Source organism: Sceloporus undulatus, chromosome 10 (genome assembly GCF_019175285.1).
Source record: "Sceloporus undulatus isolate JIND9_A2432 ecotype Alabama chromosome 10, SceUnd_v1.1, whole genome shotgun sequence".
In the NCBI taxonomy this organism is placed as follows: domain Eukaryota; kingdom Metazoa; phylum Chordata; class Lepidosauria; order Squamata; family Phrynosomatidae; genus Sceloporus; species Sceloporus undulatus.
In genome coordinates, this window is record NC_056531.1 from 7,603,473 (window position 1) to 7,621,713 (window position 18,241).

The 18,241-nt window shown below is 42.3% G+C and overlaps 2 protein-coding genes across 22 annotated transcripts in view; both read left to right on the plus strand.

The window, feature by feature from the left end:
* Nucleotides 1–18,241, plus strand: part of EP400 (E1A binding protein p400) — a 390,490-nt gene that overhangs the window by 81,243 nt on the left and 291,006 nt on the right. The window lies entirely within an intron of this gene.
* Nucleotides 1–18,241, plus strand: part of ULK1 (unc-51 like autophagy activating kinase 1) — a 151,990-nt gene that overhangs the window by 15,910 nt on the left and 117,839 nt on the right. For all 4 annotated transcript variants that reach the window (XM_042441548.1, XM_042441545.1, XM_042441547.1 and 1 more), the window contains exon 4: nt 16,349–16,381. In XM_042441548.1, coding sequence (XP_042297482.1) covers nt 16,349–16,381 — 33 coding nt within the window. The remainder of the gene's footprint in view (nt 1–16,348; nt 16,382–18,241) is intronic.

Here is an 18,241-nt window from a genome sequence, read left to right on the forward strand (position 1 = left end):
GGCTGAGTTTGACTTCCAGCAAATATCAGGATAGTTGAAGTCACCCATCACTACTACATCTCTCCTTTCTGAGTGTGTGGTCATCTGTTCTAGAAAGGCATCATCAGATTCCTCCATCTGACTGGGGGTTCTGTAGTAGACTCCCAAAATAACACCTCTGTTGTTTCCCTCCCCTTTAATTTTTATCCAGATGCTCTCCACCTGGCTTCCAGGATTGGTGTCCTGGATCTCTTCACTGGTGTAAATGTCCCTGACATATAGTGCTATTCCTCCTCCTTCCCTGTTTGGCCTATTTCTCTTAAAACGGTTATACCCCACTATTTCTACATTCCATTTCTGAGACTCATCCCACCAGGTTTCAGTAATGCCTGTTATATCATATTTGCGTTGTTGTTCTAGGGGTTCGAGTTCATTTTGCTTATTTCCCATGCTCTGTGCATTAGTGTAGAGACATCGCAGACCATGGGTCCTCTTTACTTGCTGCCTGTGCAAGTTTTTTTGCCTCCCACTGTCGGGTCCTTGCACTATCTGTCTTGGTTCCTCTATGTCAGTTTGACTATTTTCTCCATCCCTTTCGCCTTCCTTAATATTGTCTTCCTCCCCCACGTAACTCAGTTTAAAGCCCTCCTGATTAAATTCTTGAGACTGTTGGCAAAAACGTTTCTGCCAACTGGCGTGAGATGCAGCCCATCCATTGTCAGAAGCCCTCCCTCATGGAACTGCAGCCCATGATCAAAGAATCCAAATCGTTCTCGGCGGCACCATATGCAGAGCCAGTTGTTTACATCTGCTATTTTCCTCTCCCTTCCTGGACTTCCTTCAACTGGCAGAAGAGACGAGATGACAACGTGCATCCATTTCTTTCAGTTTCCTACCCAGAGACTTGTAATCCCTTCTAATGTTCTGAAGGCTGTGTCTTGCAGTATCATTGGTTCCCACATGGACCAAAATATTGGTTAATAGGCTTGACCAGTCTTGTCAGCCTGTCTGTCACATCACGGATCTTTGCCCCAGGAAGACAACACACCTCTCAAGACATCTTGTCAGGCCTACAAATCACTGCTTCTGTATCCCTCAGCAACGAGTCCCCCGCTATGACCAAACGCCTTCTCCAAAGCTTAGCAGCGACTGTTCCCTCTGGTGGAACTCTCAGGCTCCCCTGCTCTGTCCCTGAAGTCTGTCCATGCTGCTCTTCCTCATCCTCCTTGATAAGAAAAAGAGCTTCAAATCAATTCTCTAGCTGCAAGCTCCCAGAACAATCCCTTGTTGGCCTAGTTCTCTGTGTGACATTCCTCCATTTGTCTGCCTCCTGTGTATGTGTAGTGAGCTCCTCCGCCCCTCTGTGTGGTTCCCATCCAAGACTGTTGGTTCCGTTCTTTTTCAGGAAATCCTCTTGCTCCCTAATATGCTGAAATGTAGCTATTCTGGACTCCAGCTGCTGGACTTTCTCCTCCAAGAGTGCTACCAACTTGCACTTGGTGCATGTGAAGTTCTCCACATCTGCAGGCAAGAAGGCAAACATCCCACAAGTGTTGTAGATGACTGCAGCAGTTCCGTCAATGTCCATACTAAGAAGTCTTAAGTAATCACTGAAACAGGATTGTGGGCTTCTTCCTCAAAAAATCCTCCAGTAAACACCAACGTTAAGGCCCCTGATGACCTGGTCTTTTCACCAATCTCTGGCAGTGAGTTCAATCAACTCAGCCTCTGCTGTAGTTTTCACTCAAAATGGCCACCCAGCTACTTCCCTCCTTCTCCTCTCTGTGGCAGGAACTGTTCAGAAAGGGGTTTGCTTTTAGGTTTGCCTCAGAGGCTGAGACTGTGTGACTTTCCTGTTAACGTATTCAAGGTGAAAATGTTCAGATGTGGCAATGGTTGCAGAAGCCTAAATTGGCTACAGCTGGAGTCCGGAGCAGCAGCCGGATGTTCAAGGTCAACTAAGCAGGACTAAATGTAAATATGCTATGTCTTCAGTCTGAAGAGGGATTGGTGTCTATGGTGCATAGCAACTTGTATAGGAAGAGGCTGGGCTTAGTGGTCCCTTCATGGTAATTCTGTATATAAGCAAAAACGCTGTGATGTGGGATTGTGGGAGTTTGAGATAGTGCGGTGTGTCAGTTGGTAAGAGTTTTTGTATAGTGGTGATTAGCTCGTGTTATTTGAAACAAAGCAATAAAGCCCTCTTAGGAGTGAACTGCTGGAGAGTGATTCATTGATCTAGCAGCTGTGTCTCCAGACATTCTTCCAAGCAAGCTGAAAGTTTGTGTTTGGAGCTTCGCTCTGTTCCTGCGTTGGAGAGATAGCCGATGTCTTCATCCATTTGCCACCGGACCGGAATCACAGGCAGGGTTCATCACCCAAATATCAACATTTCCCAAGGTCACCCAGTGGGTTTCCATGACTGAGCATGAATTCAGACCTTGGTCTCCTAGAGTTCTGGTCCAGCACTAAAATCTAAAATTATGCTGGCTGTGTTATGTCATACAGCTCTTCAAAATTCTTATATCAGTATTGGGCCTGTGCCATAGTTTTCCTTCTATTGGATGTGGCACAGTTGCTTGTTTTTCTTGTTTTCCATTGCGGTTGCCGCGCACTCTAGAAGCCTAAAATCGACGCCACCACACCACTTCTCGCCCATCTGTATTGGGCCTACCTCTCAGAGTTCAGCCAGCATGGCTGTGGGATTCTGGGAATTCCTGCATGGCAGTGGGTTGAACTGGATGGCCCTTGGGATCTCTTCTAACTCTATGATTTTATGAAATGTAACAGATGTGGGATGGCTTCCTGGAAAAAAAAATCAAACATTATCTTTTTATATGGAAAAGTGTCCACATTGTATATATGTTTGCAGTTTTCTGTAGTTGTCAAGGGTATTCTACTGCATTCAGTCATGTTAGATAGGCTAAACATAGTATATGGACCTCTGTTCTTCTAAGGAGACAAGTATTGGCTAGTGCTCAGATGAAAAGACTAACAAACGCACTGCTAAGTCTGTTTCTGTTTTAAAAATCTCTTCTTTGTCAATCCATCACAAGTACAAGTAGTCAGGTCAAATAGTGTGCATCTGCATCCACAGGCTCATGTCCATCCTTTGGTGAATTAGAATGTTTAACTAGATGTACTGAATCACATTTTTCTAAAGTTGAAATGAAACTGTTAATCAGTTAAGTGAGTGAGGCTGAAGGTTTGAACAAAGTTTGCCAAGGAAACCCCATGATAGACTGTCATACATCAGAAATGACATGAAGGCACACAACAAAAATGTGTCGTACTTTTTATGCTATTACAAATGTACTAGTAAAATAATTTCCACAAAAAGCTTTAAATGTTTTTAAATATAACATTAAAATCAAATGTGCTAAATTGGATAAAATATTATTCAGTAAACTAGGAAATTTTCTACTTTTTCTGGAAAACCCACACCACTGAGTTGTAGGTTTTAAAAAAGTGTATTTTTTCATCCTCTGGGAATAAGCCATCCTGAGAGTGATGCAAGTATGTGAAATGTGGAACTTTTGCCCATCCTGGATATTTTGGACACCATTTTCCAGAAACCCCAGCTTGCATTATAAGTGGTTATAAGAGTTGTAGTCTAAGCCCCCTGATAGGGAAATGCTTCCCCATCCCTGCTTTAATTTGACAGCTATCCATGGGAGAAGATCCATACCAGTTTGGTGTCAAAAGTTTCCCAATTTGCCTGATCCACATGGTTTCATCAATAGCACTAGTTCAAAACCAAATCTTATCATGCCTTGTAAAAATAGTTTTGCCCCTGGTTATGGTAGTATGGTTGATGTCTCTCATGTTAGTGGACTGGGGAATCTTTTCTGGGCATTTGTCTGAATTTGAAAGGAACTATCCAAGGTGCTGAATGTATTTTGGGGCTATCATTTAGAACCTTAACTAGGTCCACACCAGTGACATGGGAAACATAAGTGGTTTGGTAGTGATGCTTGAAGGGAATCTTCAGGTTGGGGGTAATGCGTGATGGGTGCTCTCATGTGAGCTAGACAATACAACTGTTAAGGTGGATTTGCAGTTGGTTGAATGGCCATACCCAAAGGGTGCTCAGCAATGGCTCCTCTTCATCCTGGAGAGAAATGACCAGTGGGGTGTCACAGGGTTCTGTCCTGGGCCCTGTCCTGGGCCCAGTGCTATTCAACATCTTTATCAGTGACTTGGATGAAAGGACATTCTTAGCAACACCAAATTAGGAGGAGTGGCTAATACGCCAGAGGAGAAGATCAGAATCCAAAATGACCTTAATAGATTAGAAAGCTGGACCAAAACTAACAAAATGAATTTCAACAGGGAAAAATGTAAGGTACTACACGTAGGCATTAAATAAATAAATAAATGGAAATGCACAGATATAGGATGGGGGACACCTGGCTTAACAAGACTACATGTGAAAGGGATCTAGGAGTCCCAGTAGACCACAAGTTGAACATGAGTTGACACTGTGATGTGGCAGTTAAAATAGCCAATGCAATTCTAGGCTGCACCAATAGAGGTATGGTGTCTAGATCGAGGGAATAGTGCCATTCTATTCTGCTTTGGTCAGGCCTCACCTAGAATGCTGTGTCCAGTTCTGGGCAACACAATTCAAAAAGGATGTTGACAAGCTGGAGTGTGTCCAAAGAAGGGTGTCTGAAATGGTGAAGGGTCTGGAAAACATGCCCATAAGAAAAGACTTGGGGAGCTAGGTATGCTTAGTCTGGACAAAAGAAGGTGAAGAGGTGATAGGATAGCCCTATTTCAGTATTTGAAGGGATGTCATATTGAGGCTGGAGTAATCTTGTTTTCTGATGCTCAGAGACTAGGATCAGGAGCAATGGATTCAAACTACATGGAAAGAGATTCCACCTCAACATTAGGAAGAACTTCCTGACAATCAGAGCTGTTTGGCAGTGGAATATGCTGCCTCAGAGTGTAGTGGAGTCTCATTTGGAGGTTTTTAAACAGAGGCTGGATGGCCATTGTCAGGGGTGCTTTGATTCTGTGTTCCTGCATGGCAGGGGGTTGGACTGGATGACCCTTGTGGTCTCTACCAACTCCATAATTCTGTTCCATAATGCCTTTGAGTCTGTTGTAAGTTTCTTGACAGTTGTTCAGGAGGCAATCAGGTGTTTGCCTAAGAGTTTGAGGTGGATGGGCCTTCTAGAAGTAGGATCACTGCCTCTTTGTTGTCTGCTTTTTACTGTTAAAAGGTACTTGACTGTTCACATAACATCCAGCTGTGCAGGCCACATCTTGTCTGGGACTGCTCTAAAATACCACCTCTCCCATAGGAAAGTATGCTGGGATGAGTTCAGTGTATTGGGGTTCCTAAGATGAAAGGCTAATTCCTTCCCTCCAGATGGCTTGCCAGAGTGCTAAATGGGTCACTGCTTAGGATACAGAAGAAGACATCTGTTTGTATAAGTCTCTTTATAAAACGTGTGATTTTATCACTTGTTTGCTACTTACTTGCAAAGCATCTTGGGAACTGTAGTAAGCAAGAGTAAGCAAGTGATCACAAACTAGCGATGTTGTGATCTCTCTCTCTAACTAGATCTTGAAAAAGTTATCACTTTGGACTAAAATTTGCAGGGGCCCAAAATAGACGGATAGTAAATTGCAGCTTCTGGCAGCTCTGGGGGTGGGGTGTGCAAATGATGCAAACCCCCAGAGCAGCTAGAAGCCACGTGGAGAGCATGTGAGGCTGGGGAAAGCCAGCCGGAAAAGAAGCAGTGAAAAGCCACTCATTGCTGGTGGCCCATTTTGGGCCCTGGCAGTAGCCGGCTTTGAGACTGCAATGTCTGGTTGCTGCAGTCCTGCGCTTATCGGGGTTTGATTGGCGCTGGAGTGGCCAGAGGTCGATCCAAGCTGCCAGTGTGCATGAACCCATAATGATGATTGTAGTGTAGCTATTCTGTAGCAAAAAAAAAGCAACTTATCAAGCTCTGCAGACCATAGAAATATTTCTCTGTGTTTTTGCACATGCCTGCCTGCTAACTCTTAAATCTAATACCAGCTACAGTAATTTTGAACTGTAGGGTAGAGGGATTGATAAAGTACACCTCCTTCAGTCCTAATTCTTACATCTAGGTACCACTGCCTTGTTGTTTTGGCGGATCATAAGAGCACTTTCCTGCTTTTTTTTCTTTATATTCTCTGTTTTGCTAAACCCCAGCAGCCATTCACAGGGCCAGCCGAAAACATTTTGCTGCCTGAAGCAGAAGAGCCAATGTTCTTCCCCAAAATCATGGGTTGCAGTACCCCCAGACTGTCTTTTCATGGTACCCCAGATCAGCCTCTTAGTGTTTTAGGCTGCAACTTCCCTCATGCTCAATGAACCTAGTTGAGGATTGTGGGCATTGCAGTCCATAACATCAGAGGGCCTATTAGTTATATCTAGGACATCTTTCCATAGCTTTTCAGTCCTTGGTCTTCATACTATTTAGTACTCATGTTTTTGTCCTCCTTTTCCATACGCATTAATAATCCATGTCTCACTGAAGCCAAGTATAAGGTTATTTTCTCATTTAAACTGATCTTTCCTCCTTCCCTCTCAGTAGCAACACTGTTTGCAAATGTTCTATGGCTGACACCTGCCACTGAGGAGATAGTGTCTGAACCAGGGGTAGGTGACCTGGCACTCTCCAAATTGAACAACAACAACATATACACATCTGTGGTAGAGAATTATGCGATTTGGGAACCAAACAGCAAGCGAGCACTAAGTTGTCTAACCCTGGACAGTCCATGGCACCATAGCTAGGGAGAAAATTTAACATTTTTAAACAATAAAAATATTTTTAATTAATATTTTTTTTACCTTGCCTACAACCAGTCAGTTTTAAAAATCAGTAAGATGTTTTTTCTAGAAAAATACTCTGATAAGAGAAATGGTCTATAGCTGGGAAAGGGAAAATTCACAGTAGGGTTATATCTCACTGAGACTAATAATAATAACAACAATAACAACGTTAATATTTGTGTCATTTTGGTCAAATCTAATAAAGATGTTAGTGTATAAACTGTGCCTTTTGGATTTTGTGGCTGGTAAATTGTTTCAAGCCATGAGGAGGATTTGTGATATGTGAGCCTGCACCTCCTGATTTTTCTTCATTCAGCCTTCATTGTGAACTACAATGGTTTCCATCTCAAAAGCCTTGAAAATAGATGCCCCAGTTATTATGTGGTTATGTATTATTAAATAGTGCTAATGGGGCCACTGCAATGTGGAAGACCAAGTGAAATGGTATGTTTTGAAGAATGAGGACAAAATTTGATATTTTTAGAACGTCTTAAAGCTTACTCTTGAATAGCATCACAGTGCAAATATGCATTTATTTGGGGACAGCATGAGGGGCAAGAAGAGAAAAACCATGCCAACTTATTTTGGCATAAGCTATTACACAATTCATCCAGGACTCAGAAAAATTCTTCTTTGAGCCATAACTCCCAAACTCCCACAATGGCTATGGTGATTGGGGGAACCTGGAAGTTGTGATTCAGAGTGTTATTTTTCCCCAAGCCTTCTGCCCACTGCACATGCCAATTTTGGGAACCTTAGAGGAAGAACACTTGGGCAGAGCTAGGAAAGGTGCTTTTCAAAAAGTAATTAGTTCTTACTACTCCTTATGGTGCAGAAAACTAATTTATTGTAACTTCATAGAATATTGAACAACTAATTTATTGGTTGTTACATTTTTGTTACTTACAAATGCCAGTTGATCTTAACATTAATAACCGAATGGTATAACATTTTCTGTCAAAGTAAAGGGGCATTTTGTTTGAAGACACCCTTATGTAATAGGTTTACTGGATTTTAAAAGAAGCAATCAATAAGTCATCCCATATCGGATAATTATTTTTGATCCCAACCTGTTCCCCATATGCTAGTTTTCTATTTGCAGGGAGTTGTCTGGTTTGTTTTTACAGCTTAGAGCATTATATATAGACATATGACAACCAGTTTAAAGTTCAGATCAGGAAGCAGTTTACATCTTATTTTTGCAGGGAAGACAGACATGGTATACATTTGATAAGGCCCAAACTGAAATCTGTTCTCAGCCAAATTTACCTTTGAATTCTTGTTAGCAAGGATTGAGGGAGTACTATCTAAGCCAAGTTTGAGCTCGTTTGAGGAAAGAGGTTCTATGAATGGGCACATTTTTTAAATGCAATTGCTGCCACAGTTTCAAATAAAATAATTTATTCTGCCCAGAACTTGAAAAAAGTTGCTTGTGGGGTCTAGAATCCCTCATCCACCTCCATTTTAATTTTCCTTTTGAATTGTTTTTAATATACTGAAAAAGTATAGCAAGACTAATTCCTTGAGACAACCAAACAGTATTCAGATATCAGCTAAGCCCTTTCTTGAATGTGTCCTGTGAAATCTAAAGTTCCCTGTGAGGGAGATGTGAAGTACTATGTTTGATGAGTGATCATTACTTTATTTAAAAAATAGTGAATTGCTATCTTACTGTTTATCACATAGGAGTTTATCAGACAGGGGAAATTGGAAGTATAATCCAATGGCAATCTGAACGCAATCATGGGGTTTCATGTTATTGCGTGATAGACCACCATACACAATTTCAGGCAATGGAAAGTCAGTCCAAATGCAATCATGGGGTTTCATGTTATTGCGTGATAGACCACCACACACATTTTCGGGCAAGGCAAGCTATTTTCGGGCAATGGGAAGTCAGTTCGAACGCAATTCGAACTGGCCCCACTTTCTTTTCATTCGAAATTAAGAGAAATTCCTCCCATGTGATAAACTCCATAGTCATCCTGCTGGGCCTCATATTTCTTAGATCATCAGAGAAGGGGTGGTGACATGTCCATTTATATTATATATAAAGCTTCCTTTTGGATCCAGTGACAGCATTGCTCAGAGTTCTTTCAGTGGGGTGATGTGATGGATAGTTCCCAAGAGTAACTGGAAACTGGCATGTGGTTGTGTTTTGAATACTATGGTGGATCTCTGGTTACGCTGCCAGTGTTGTTCGATAGCTATTTGCTGTGAGGCCTGTCAGTCCATTATGAAAATATGTATTTCAGAAGCCATTTTATAACTTGAATGAAAAAAAATGTCACAAATGGTCTGTCCAAAGTTGCCTTGTTTGATTTTTGGAGACTACATTGACATTTAGTCACAATATAAGATTTCAGTCCTGAAGCTTGAAAAAGGAAAGAAAGTAAGGGAGGGCCAGGTTTTCCCGTGGTGAAATGGCTATCTTCTCATGTACAGTCAGTCTCATAGGTCTTTGATATTGTTTAACCCCTCTTCTGCTCTCACAGAGGCAAAATGCATACTTTCCCTTGTTGTTGCATGGCAATAGGTGTACAAGTATAAATGCCTTCCTCAACCTGATGCTGAAAAATCTTCAAAGAAGATAACATTTAGAGGGCTGCAAACTCCTGTCATCCTTTTGGTTGTGGATAATGGGAGTTGGTCTCTTCCAACTCTATGATTCTACGAATAGCTCTATGATTCTACGAATAGCTCTAAAGCCACCAAGGAAATGTAACCTGCTGGAACTGCAAAACTGTTCAAAGCTTTTCATAGAATATACAGTGGACCCTTGTTATATGCTGGGGTTTTGTTCCAAGATCCCCCGTGGATAACAAAATCAGTGTATGCTCAAGTCCCATCAAATACAATGACATAGCAAAATGGTGTCCCTTATATTAAATGAAAAAATCAAGGTTTGATAATTGAAATTTATACTTTTTTGAACATTTTAAAACCGTGGATGCTTGAATCCGTGTATATAAAATCTGTCTATAAGAAGGGCCGAATGTATTGTAAAATCTGTTCAACAAACCTCACAACTATGAAGAAATGTAATCATATAGCTCAGAAGGTGCTATGCATTTATCCTAGCTTATTTGCCCATTTATAGTGAAATTAGTCATTTCTGGCCCATCTAAGGCAGAGCATACAATCAACTCTCTTCTTGTTTACAAAAGCATCTCAGTCTAGAGTATGCAAGATGCGGTTTACAAGCTTTGCCTAATTAAAAGTTCAATGGAATTCAAGCTCATGTTCTAGGACAGAAGTACATTATTGACAGTTTGCCAGTCTCAGAAGAAATGGAATCCAAATGAAGAATGGCAAAAAATTCACATTCATGCCAGAAGATCCAGGAGATCGTAAGCTGCCTCATACCGGATCACCTAGCCCAGTATACTTGGGTTGTCTGTAAATCTTCAGGGTTTCAGGCAGAGAAAGATCTTCTCCATCATCTGACCTTCAAAACAGTAGTGGGCATTCCTATGTCCCCCAAGTGTCTTCTCTGCTCCTGGAAGCCTCCAGGGGTAGCAGTTTTGCATATAAATTAGTTGCAGCCCCTCCCTAAGCTCAATTAAATTTTTACTGTAAAGTTTTTTAAAATGTTTTTATTTTGTGAGCCACCTTGGGTCCCTTTCTGGGAGAAAGGTGGCATAAAAAATAATTAAATAAATAAAAACTCCAGTTCCAAAAAATCTAAATTTCTAGATTTTGTTTTGTTTTAGCATTTTACTAGGTCTAGTGTAGCTCCTGGTGGGAACAGGGGGTAGGAAATTTGATCCTTGAGCCCTCCAAAGTCTCTCTTGACTGTTTTAAAGTGAGGTCCCTGGGACTGGAGCTAGGAACGTCTATATGCAAAGAAGGTGCTCTTCCCACTAAGCTAAGGCTGTGATAAGGAAAACAAGTCCAGCTTGTTTCCCCCCAACATTGAAGCAACATTTCCTGTCTCTGGATAGCCATATAACAAGGCCATTATTGCAATCCTGATGCCTTGCAGCTCACTCAGGCATTCACTCACCCATGCAAATATGATTTTAAAATGTGACCGAATGAGACAGGTACCATGTGTTTCAAAACCTATGTACAGATATTCCGAATGGCTCCACTGAATTAATTAATTAGATTACCACACTACACTCTTATAGTGCTGCTATTCCACTTTATTTACCTAGAATCATAGAATAATAGAGTTGGAAGAGACCACAAGGGTCATCCAGTCCAAACCCCCTGCCATGCAGGATCTCTAAATCAAAGCATCCCTGATAGATGGCCATCCAGCCTCCGTTTAAAGACCTCCAAGGAAGCAGACTCCACTACACTCTGAGGGAGTTTGTTCCACTGTTGAACAGCCCTTACTGTCAGGAAGATCTTCCTAATGCTGAGGTGGAATCTCTTTCCCCGTAGCTTGCATCCATTGTTCCGGGTCCTAGTCTCTGGAGCAGCAGAAAACAAGCTTGCTCCCTCCTCCATATGACATCCGTTCAAATATTTAAACAGGGCTATCATATCACCTCTTAACCTTCTCTTCTCCAGGCTAAACATCCCTAGCTCCCTAAGTCGTTCCTCGTAGGGCATGGCTTTCAGACCCTTCACCATTTTAGTCGCTCTCCTTTGGACATGCTCCAGTTTCTCCACATCCTTTTTGAATTATTGTGCCCAGAACTGGACACAGTATTCCAGGTAGGGCCTGACAAGAGCAGAATATAGTGGCACTATTACTTCCCCTGATCTAGACACTATACTTTTATTGATTGCAGCCTAAAATTGCATTGGTCTTTTTAGCTGCCGCGTCGCACTGTTGACTCATGTTCACTTGTGGTCTACTTGGACTCCCAGATTCCTTTCACACATAGTCTCATTCAGCCCGGTGTCTCCCATCCTATATCTGTGCATTTCATTTTTCCACCCTAAGTGCAGTACCTTACATTTCTCCGTGTTGATTCCATTTTGTTAGCTTTGGTCCAGCTTTCAAAACTATTAAGTCATTTTGAATTTGATCTGCAAATTTGATAAGCATGCCCCCATTTTGTCCTCCAAGTCATTGATAAAAGATGCTGAATAGCACTGGGCCAGGACAGGCCCTGTGGGACCCCACTGGTCACTTCTCTCCAGGATGAAAAGGAGCCATTTTTTAGCACCCTTTGGGTTTGGCCGGTCAACCAATTACAACCATGTAACAGTTAGCTTGTCTAGCCCACATTTAACAAGCTTGTTTGCAAGAATGTCATGGGGAACTTTGTCAAAGGCCTTACTGAAATCAAGATAAATTATCCACAGCATTCCCTTCATCTACCAAGCTGGTAATTTTATCAAAAAGAGATGTTTGTCTGGCATGACTTCATTCCCTGAAACGCGTGTTGCCTTTTTGTGATTGTGGGCATTGCTTTTCTAAGATGTTCACAGACTTCTGTTTAATGATCTGCTCTAGAATTTTCCTAGTACTGATGTCAGACTAACTGGATGATAATTGTTGGGATCCTCTTTTTCCCCCTTTTTGAAGATGGAGACAACGTTTGCCCTCATCCAGTCTGCTGGGACTTCTCCTGTTCTCCAGGGGTTTTCAAGATTATTGCCAATGCCGATATTACATTTGCCAGTTCTTTTAATACCCTTGAATGTAGTTCATCTGGTCCTGGAGACTTAAATTCATTTAGATTAACAAGGTATCTCTTTATTTATTCTGTGCTGAAATTCCCCTATTCTGTCCTCTGCTCCATTATCCTCCGGTTGAGCAGCCTTTGCCTTTTCTGAGAAGACTGAAGCAAAGAAGGTGTTGAGTAATTCTGCCTTTTCTCTGTCTTCTGTTAGCATTTTGCCATCTTCTCCATGCAGTGGCCCTACCATTTCCTTCTTCTTTTGCTGTGGACATACCCAGAAAAGCCCTTTTTGTTATTCTTAACCTCTGTAGCAAGCTTGAGTTCATTCTGGGCTTTAGCTTTTCTGACTTTACTCCTATACGTGCTCGCTATTTGTTTGAATTCCCCTTTGGTGATTTCCCCATTTTCCCATGTCTTATACAGGTTCCGTATAATAATGATGATGATGATGATGATAATAATAATAATAATAATAATAATAATAATAATAATAATAATAATAAACATTTATTTGTATACCGCTTTTCCACAGATCAAAGCGGTTTACAGCTGTAGAAAACCATTACAACCATAATAAACCGTTACAAAACATCTCTAGATAAAAACCAATTATACAAAATTTAAAACAGTCATACAGCAAGGGAATCAATTGCATCAACATACACAACTTCATTTATCAGGGGGGAAGGCTTGACAAAAAAGGAAGGTTTTAAGCCTTTTTTTAAATGTTTCTAGGGGGGTCGTCAAATGGAGCTCCTCGGCAAGGCTATCCCACATTCGCGGGGCCACCATTGAAAAGGCCATCTGGGATGTAGAAACATATTTGGAAGGTGGAATTTCCATAAAATTCTTCCCGGATGTTCTGAGTGTGCGGGGCAGATTATATGGGGAGATGTGGTCCTTCAAGTAACTTGGGCCCAAGCCATGTAGGGCTTTATAGGTAATAACCAACACCTTGTATTGCGCTCAGAAGCGAATAGGCAGCCAGTGAAGATCTTTTAAAATAAGTGTTATATGGTCAAACCTAGATGTACCGGTGACCAGTCTGGCTGCCATATTTTGTACTAACTGAAGCTTCCGGGCTTGGTACAATGGTAGCCCAATGTAGAGCGCATTACAGAAATCTAGACGAGAGGTTACCAGAGCGTGTACCACAGTTTCAAGGTCCCTTTGGCCCAGGTAGGGTCGCAGTTGGCGTATCAACCAAAGTTGATAGCAAGCACTTCTGGCCGTCGCATCTACTTGAGATGTCAACTGCAGGGACGAATCCAGAAGTACTCCTAAACTGTGAACTTCGTCCTTCAGGGGAAGTGTGACTCTGTTCAGGACAGGTGGACAAATTTCCTTCCCCAGGCCTGGGGAACCTATCACCAGTACTTCCATTTTCTCTGGATTCAGACTGAGTTTGTTTTCCCTCATCCAGCCCATTACCAACTCCAGGCAAGCATTCAGAGGAGAGACGCCACCCTTAGTCACTGCATCAGTCGGAGACACAGAGAAACATATTTGGGTGTCATCAGCGTACTGATAACACCGTGCCCCCTGTCTCCGGATGATCTCTCCCAGCGGTTTCATGTAAATGTTGAACAAAGTGGGGGACAAAATAGCTCCCTGAGGGACACCAGATGTCAATTCCCTCTTAGAGGAGCAAGTGTCCCCCAACTGCACATATGGAATCTGCCTGAGAGGTAGGAACAGAACCACTGAAGTGCAGTGCTTCCAATTCCCATCTCTCTCAGGCGTTCCAGAAGGATACCGTGGTTGATGGTATCTTAAAGCCTCTGAGATGTCGAAGAGCACCAGCAAGGCCACATTTCCCCCGTCAGCGCTCAGACGGAGTTCATCGAGACTGTGCAGATGCAATCCATGCAGCATAGAACGAATTCTTTGCTGCACCCACTGCCACCCCATAGGCCTTCAAGAGGCTCTGATGAAGTGTCTTGTCGGATAGGCGCTGATGTCTCCTCCAGGAGCGCTCTAGTCGTTGCGCGGCCTGCCTCATTTCCCAAAGATCTTCTGTATACCATACTTTGCTATTGGAAGCAGGCCGCCAAGGACGCTCGGGAGCGATGCTGTCTATAGCCCTGTAAAGGTCGGTGTTCCAGATATCCGTCAGGGCATCAACAGAATCGCCGTCAGTTCCAACCATATATCCCTATAGGGCTTCTTGGAACCTTTTGGGTTCCATCAGCCTTCGAGCGTGGACCATTTTAATAGGTCCTCCACCCCTGGGGGGTAGTTGGATAGTCACCTTCAGTCGTATCTCAACTAGGAAATGGTCCGTCCATGACAGAGCTGAGGTTCCAAGAACCTCAGCCCACGGACTTTCCTGATCCAAACTAAAGACCACATCGAGGGTATTACCTGCACAATGAGTCAGACCTGAGACTAATTGGGAGAGGCCCATAGCAGTCATGGAAGCCATGAAGTCCCAAGCTGCACCTGTTAGTTCTTGTGAGCCAGCCTCAAAGGGGATGTTAAGGTCCCCCAGAACAAGAAGTCTGGGAGACTCCAACACCAGCTCCAAGACCAGCTGTGTCAGCTTGGCCAGGGAGTCTGTTAGGCTACGGGGTGGGCGGTAGACCAACAGGATCCCCAGACTGTCCCTAGCCTTCAGGGTCAGGTATATACACTCGATGTGGTCCGTTTTCTGGATAAGTTTCCTAGTCAGGATAAAGGTAGATCCCCCCCCCCCCCCGCCCACAGATTCTGACCTGCTCTTTAACGGTGTACCTGGCTGGGAGGGCCTGGGCCCAGACTACATTGCTCTCATCCCCCAGCCAGGTTTCAGTAATGCAAGCCAGGTCGGGTTTGTTGTCTTCTAAAAGATCATGGATAATTTTTGGGCCTTATTTTTAATCGACTTGGCATTGCATAAGAGCATAGAAAGAGTCTACTGTATAGTTGGACTGACCCTCAGTTCTCTTGGGTTAGCAGGGTGGGTGGAAGGCCTAATAGGTATTAAGTCTGATCCTGCCTTCCCTTATGCTTCAATGCCACCCTCCTACCGCTATATCTCCCCATGCCCTGCATGTTTAACTTTGACATAAAGTGAATTTTGCTGTATTTGTTTTGACTTGAGTCCTGAACAGGGGGAATGATACAAATATAATGGGAAAAATTGTCATAGTCAAGGTCACTCAATAAAACTTCACATGTTGTATTATATTTGTATTTATAATTTGGAATTTTGCACACGGGGGAGGGGAGATGAAATGGAAATATCAATTTTGTAGCTTCTTGGCTTCTGTTTTCTCATTTCACAAGACTATTTTACTTCCAACTCTTACCCTACCCTTGTTATCCACCCTGTTTAGCTCTGAAGCCTACATGTTCCTTTTTCACTAACAGTGGGTGCAAATTTTGGAGGACTACCTTGATCTGGAAATGGTTAAGTCTTTTAATAGAATGCCTGAGTCAGAATTTTTGTTGTGTACAGCTAGGAATATCTCTGAGCCAGATGGAAAGAGGTTACAGTGGCTTGACTGGGTTTAAAGGAAAGTGGGAAGGATTAAACAACCTCTACTCTTTTTGTCATTAAGTCTTTTCATTGTGTATGTCTGTGCCTTCACATCACCTTTCGACTCATGATTCCATAGAGTTTTCTTAGGCAAAGAATACTCAGAGGTGGTTTTGCCATGGCCTGCCTCTGAAATGTAGCTTTTTGATTACCCACAGGTTATTGAGCCCTTAACAGTTTAATCCTAGCTCCGAAATACTTCCAGTGAAATACATACAGTTTTCTATATATCCATCTCTGGACAATCTGATTATGTGCTGCGGCCATGTGTGGAGAATGAGGAGATTCAACATCAGTCTGCAACAACTAACATTGCTGTGCTCTTCCCTCTATGCCCCCCACACATACCTTTCTCTTTTCTCAATTGTTTGACAGAGGTTTTCACTGACTGCTTTCAAAACCTCTGAAAAAAAATAATAATTCTTCTCTCTTTCTTTTTAGGAACTGGCCAACTCTGTTTACTTGGTGATGGAGGTAAGCAACTGATAACAGCTCGAAACTGTTGTACCAAGATGGTCATGGTTCTTGGCTACTTTTGAATCCCACCCTTCCTTCAAGGAGTGCTCATAACATTATCCACTCTCCTTTATTCCCACAACAGCTTTTGTTAGGTAGATTATACTGAGAGATGGCAAGTGGTTTAAGGATTCTCTATTGCGCTTCAGAGCTTGGGTGAGGATGTGTGACCTCTTAGATATGTTGGGTGTTTTTTATTAGAGCTGATTGGTATGGGCAATACTTCTACTGAACAGGAAACATGGTCTCATAAGAGAGTCTAGATTTACTGGGCAGAAAGGAGGATGGCATATTTGGAGGTGATCTTGTTCCTTATTTTCCAAGAAGGTTTCTGCTTGTTCTAAGAAGGCATGGGAAACTTTTAGCCTTTTAGAAGATTTTGGCTTCCCACTCCCATTAGCTTCAGCTAACACAGTCATTGCAAAGAGCTTATAGGAGTTATAGTCCAAAACATTGGGAGGTCCAAAGGAACTTTTATGAGTTGATCAAAAAAATGAAGATATATTTCTGAAATTGTCTGGAAAGGTGGGATACAGATTTTGTGAACTGAATAGAAATCTTTTTAAAAGTATAGGAGAAAGCTGTGCATCTAGTTTGAATCCTTTAAAAAGATGCTCATATCCAACAAGAACAAAATCAGCCCATTTAGCTAAGAATGTTTTAAAATTTCTTTGAAAAGAAATAGTAAACAATCAACTGCCCAAGTTGTTATCTTCTGTGCCAGGCTAACCTTCCAAAGCAAAATGCTTAGCTTTTGCTGGAAGGTTTCTGCTATTCTGTCTTTCTGGTATTCTGTCTTCCTAGAACAGATGACCACACATTCAGAAAGGAGAGATGTAGTAGTGATGGGTGACTTCAACTATCCTGATATTTGCAGGAAGTCAAAGTCAGCCAAATCCTCAAGGTCTAGCAAATTCTTCACTTGCTTTGGAGGCAATTTCATTGTACAAAAGGTGGAAGAGGCAACAAGGGGATCAGCTATTTTGGGTCTGATCCTAACCAACAGGGATGACCTAGTCAATGCAGTGCAAGTGGTGGGATCCTTAGGGTGCGAGTGAGCATGTTCTCCTGGAGTTGGTTATACAGTGGAAAAGAGAAGTCAGGCATAGTCAGACATGCATTCTAGACTTTAGGAGAGCTTATTTTAATAAACGTAGAGAAATACTGGTGGTGATCCCATGGTCAGGAATACTAAAAGAGAAGGGAGTTCAAGATGGATGGGAGTTTCTCAAAAGGAAGATACTGAAGACACAGTTTCAAACAGTTCCAGTGAGGAAGAAAAATGGGAGGTGTCTCCAGAAACCAGGATGGATGACTAAGGAACTTTCAACTGAGCTAGGTTTTAAAAGGAACATGTATAAGAAATGGAGAAATCACCAAAGAGAAATTTTAAAAAATAGCGAGCATGTGTAGGGATAAAGTCAGAAAAGCTAAAGCCCAGAATGAACTCTGGGCTTGTTAGAGAGGTTAAGAAGAACAAAAAGGGCTTTTTTGAGTATGTCCGCAGCAAAAGGAAGAAGAAGGAAATGGTAGGGCCACTGCGTGGAGAAGATGGCAAAATGCTAACAGAAGACAGAGAAAAGGCAGAATTACTCAACATTGGTTCAGTCTTCTCAGAAAAGGCAAAGGGTACTCAACCTGAGGATAATGGAGCAGAGGACAGAATAGGGGAATTTCAGCACAGAATAAGCAGAGATAGTACAGGAATACCTGGGTAATTCAAATGAATATAAGTCTCCAGAACCAGATGAACTACATCCAAGAGTATTAATGGGTTTGCACACGTAAACATCCTTGACATATACAGTACTACTACTA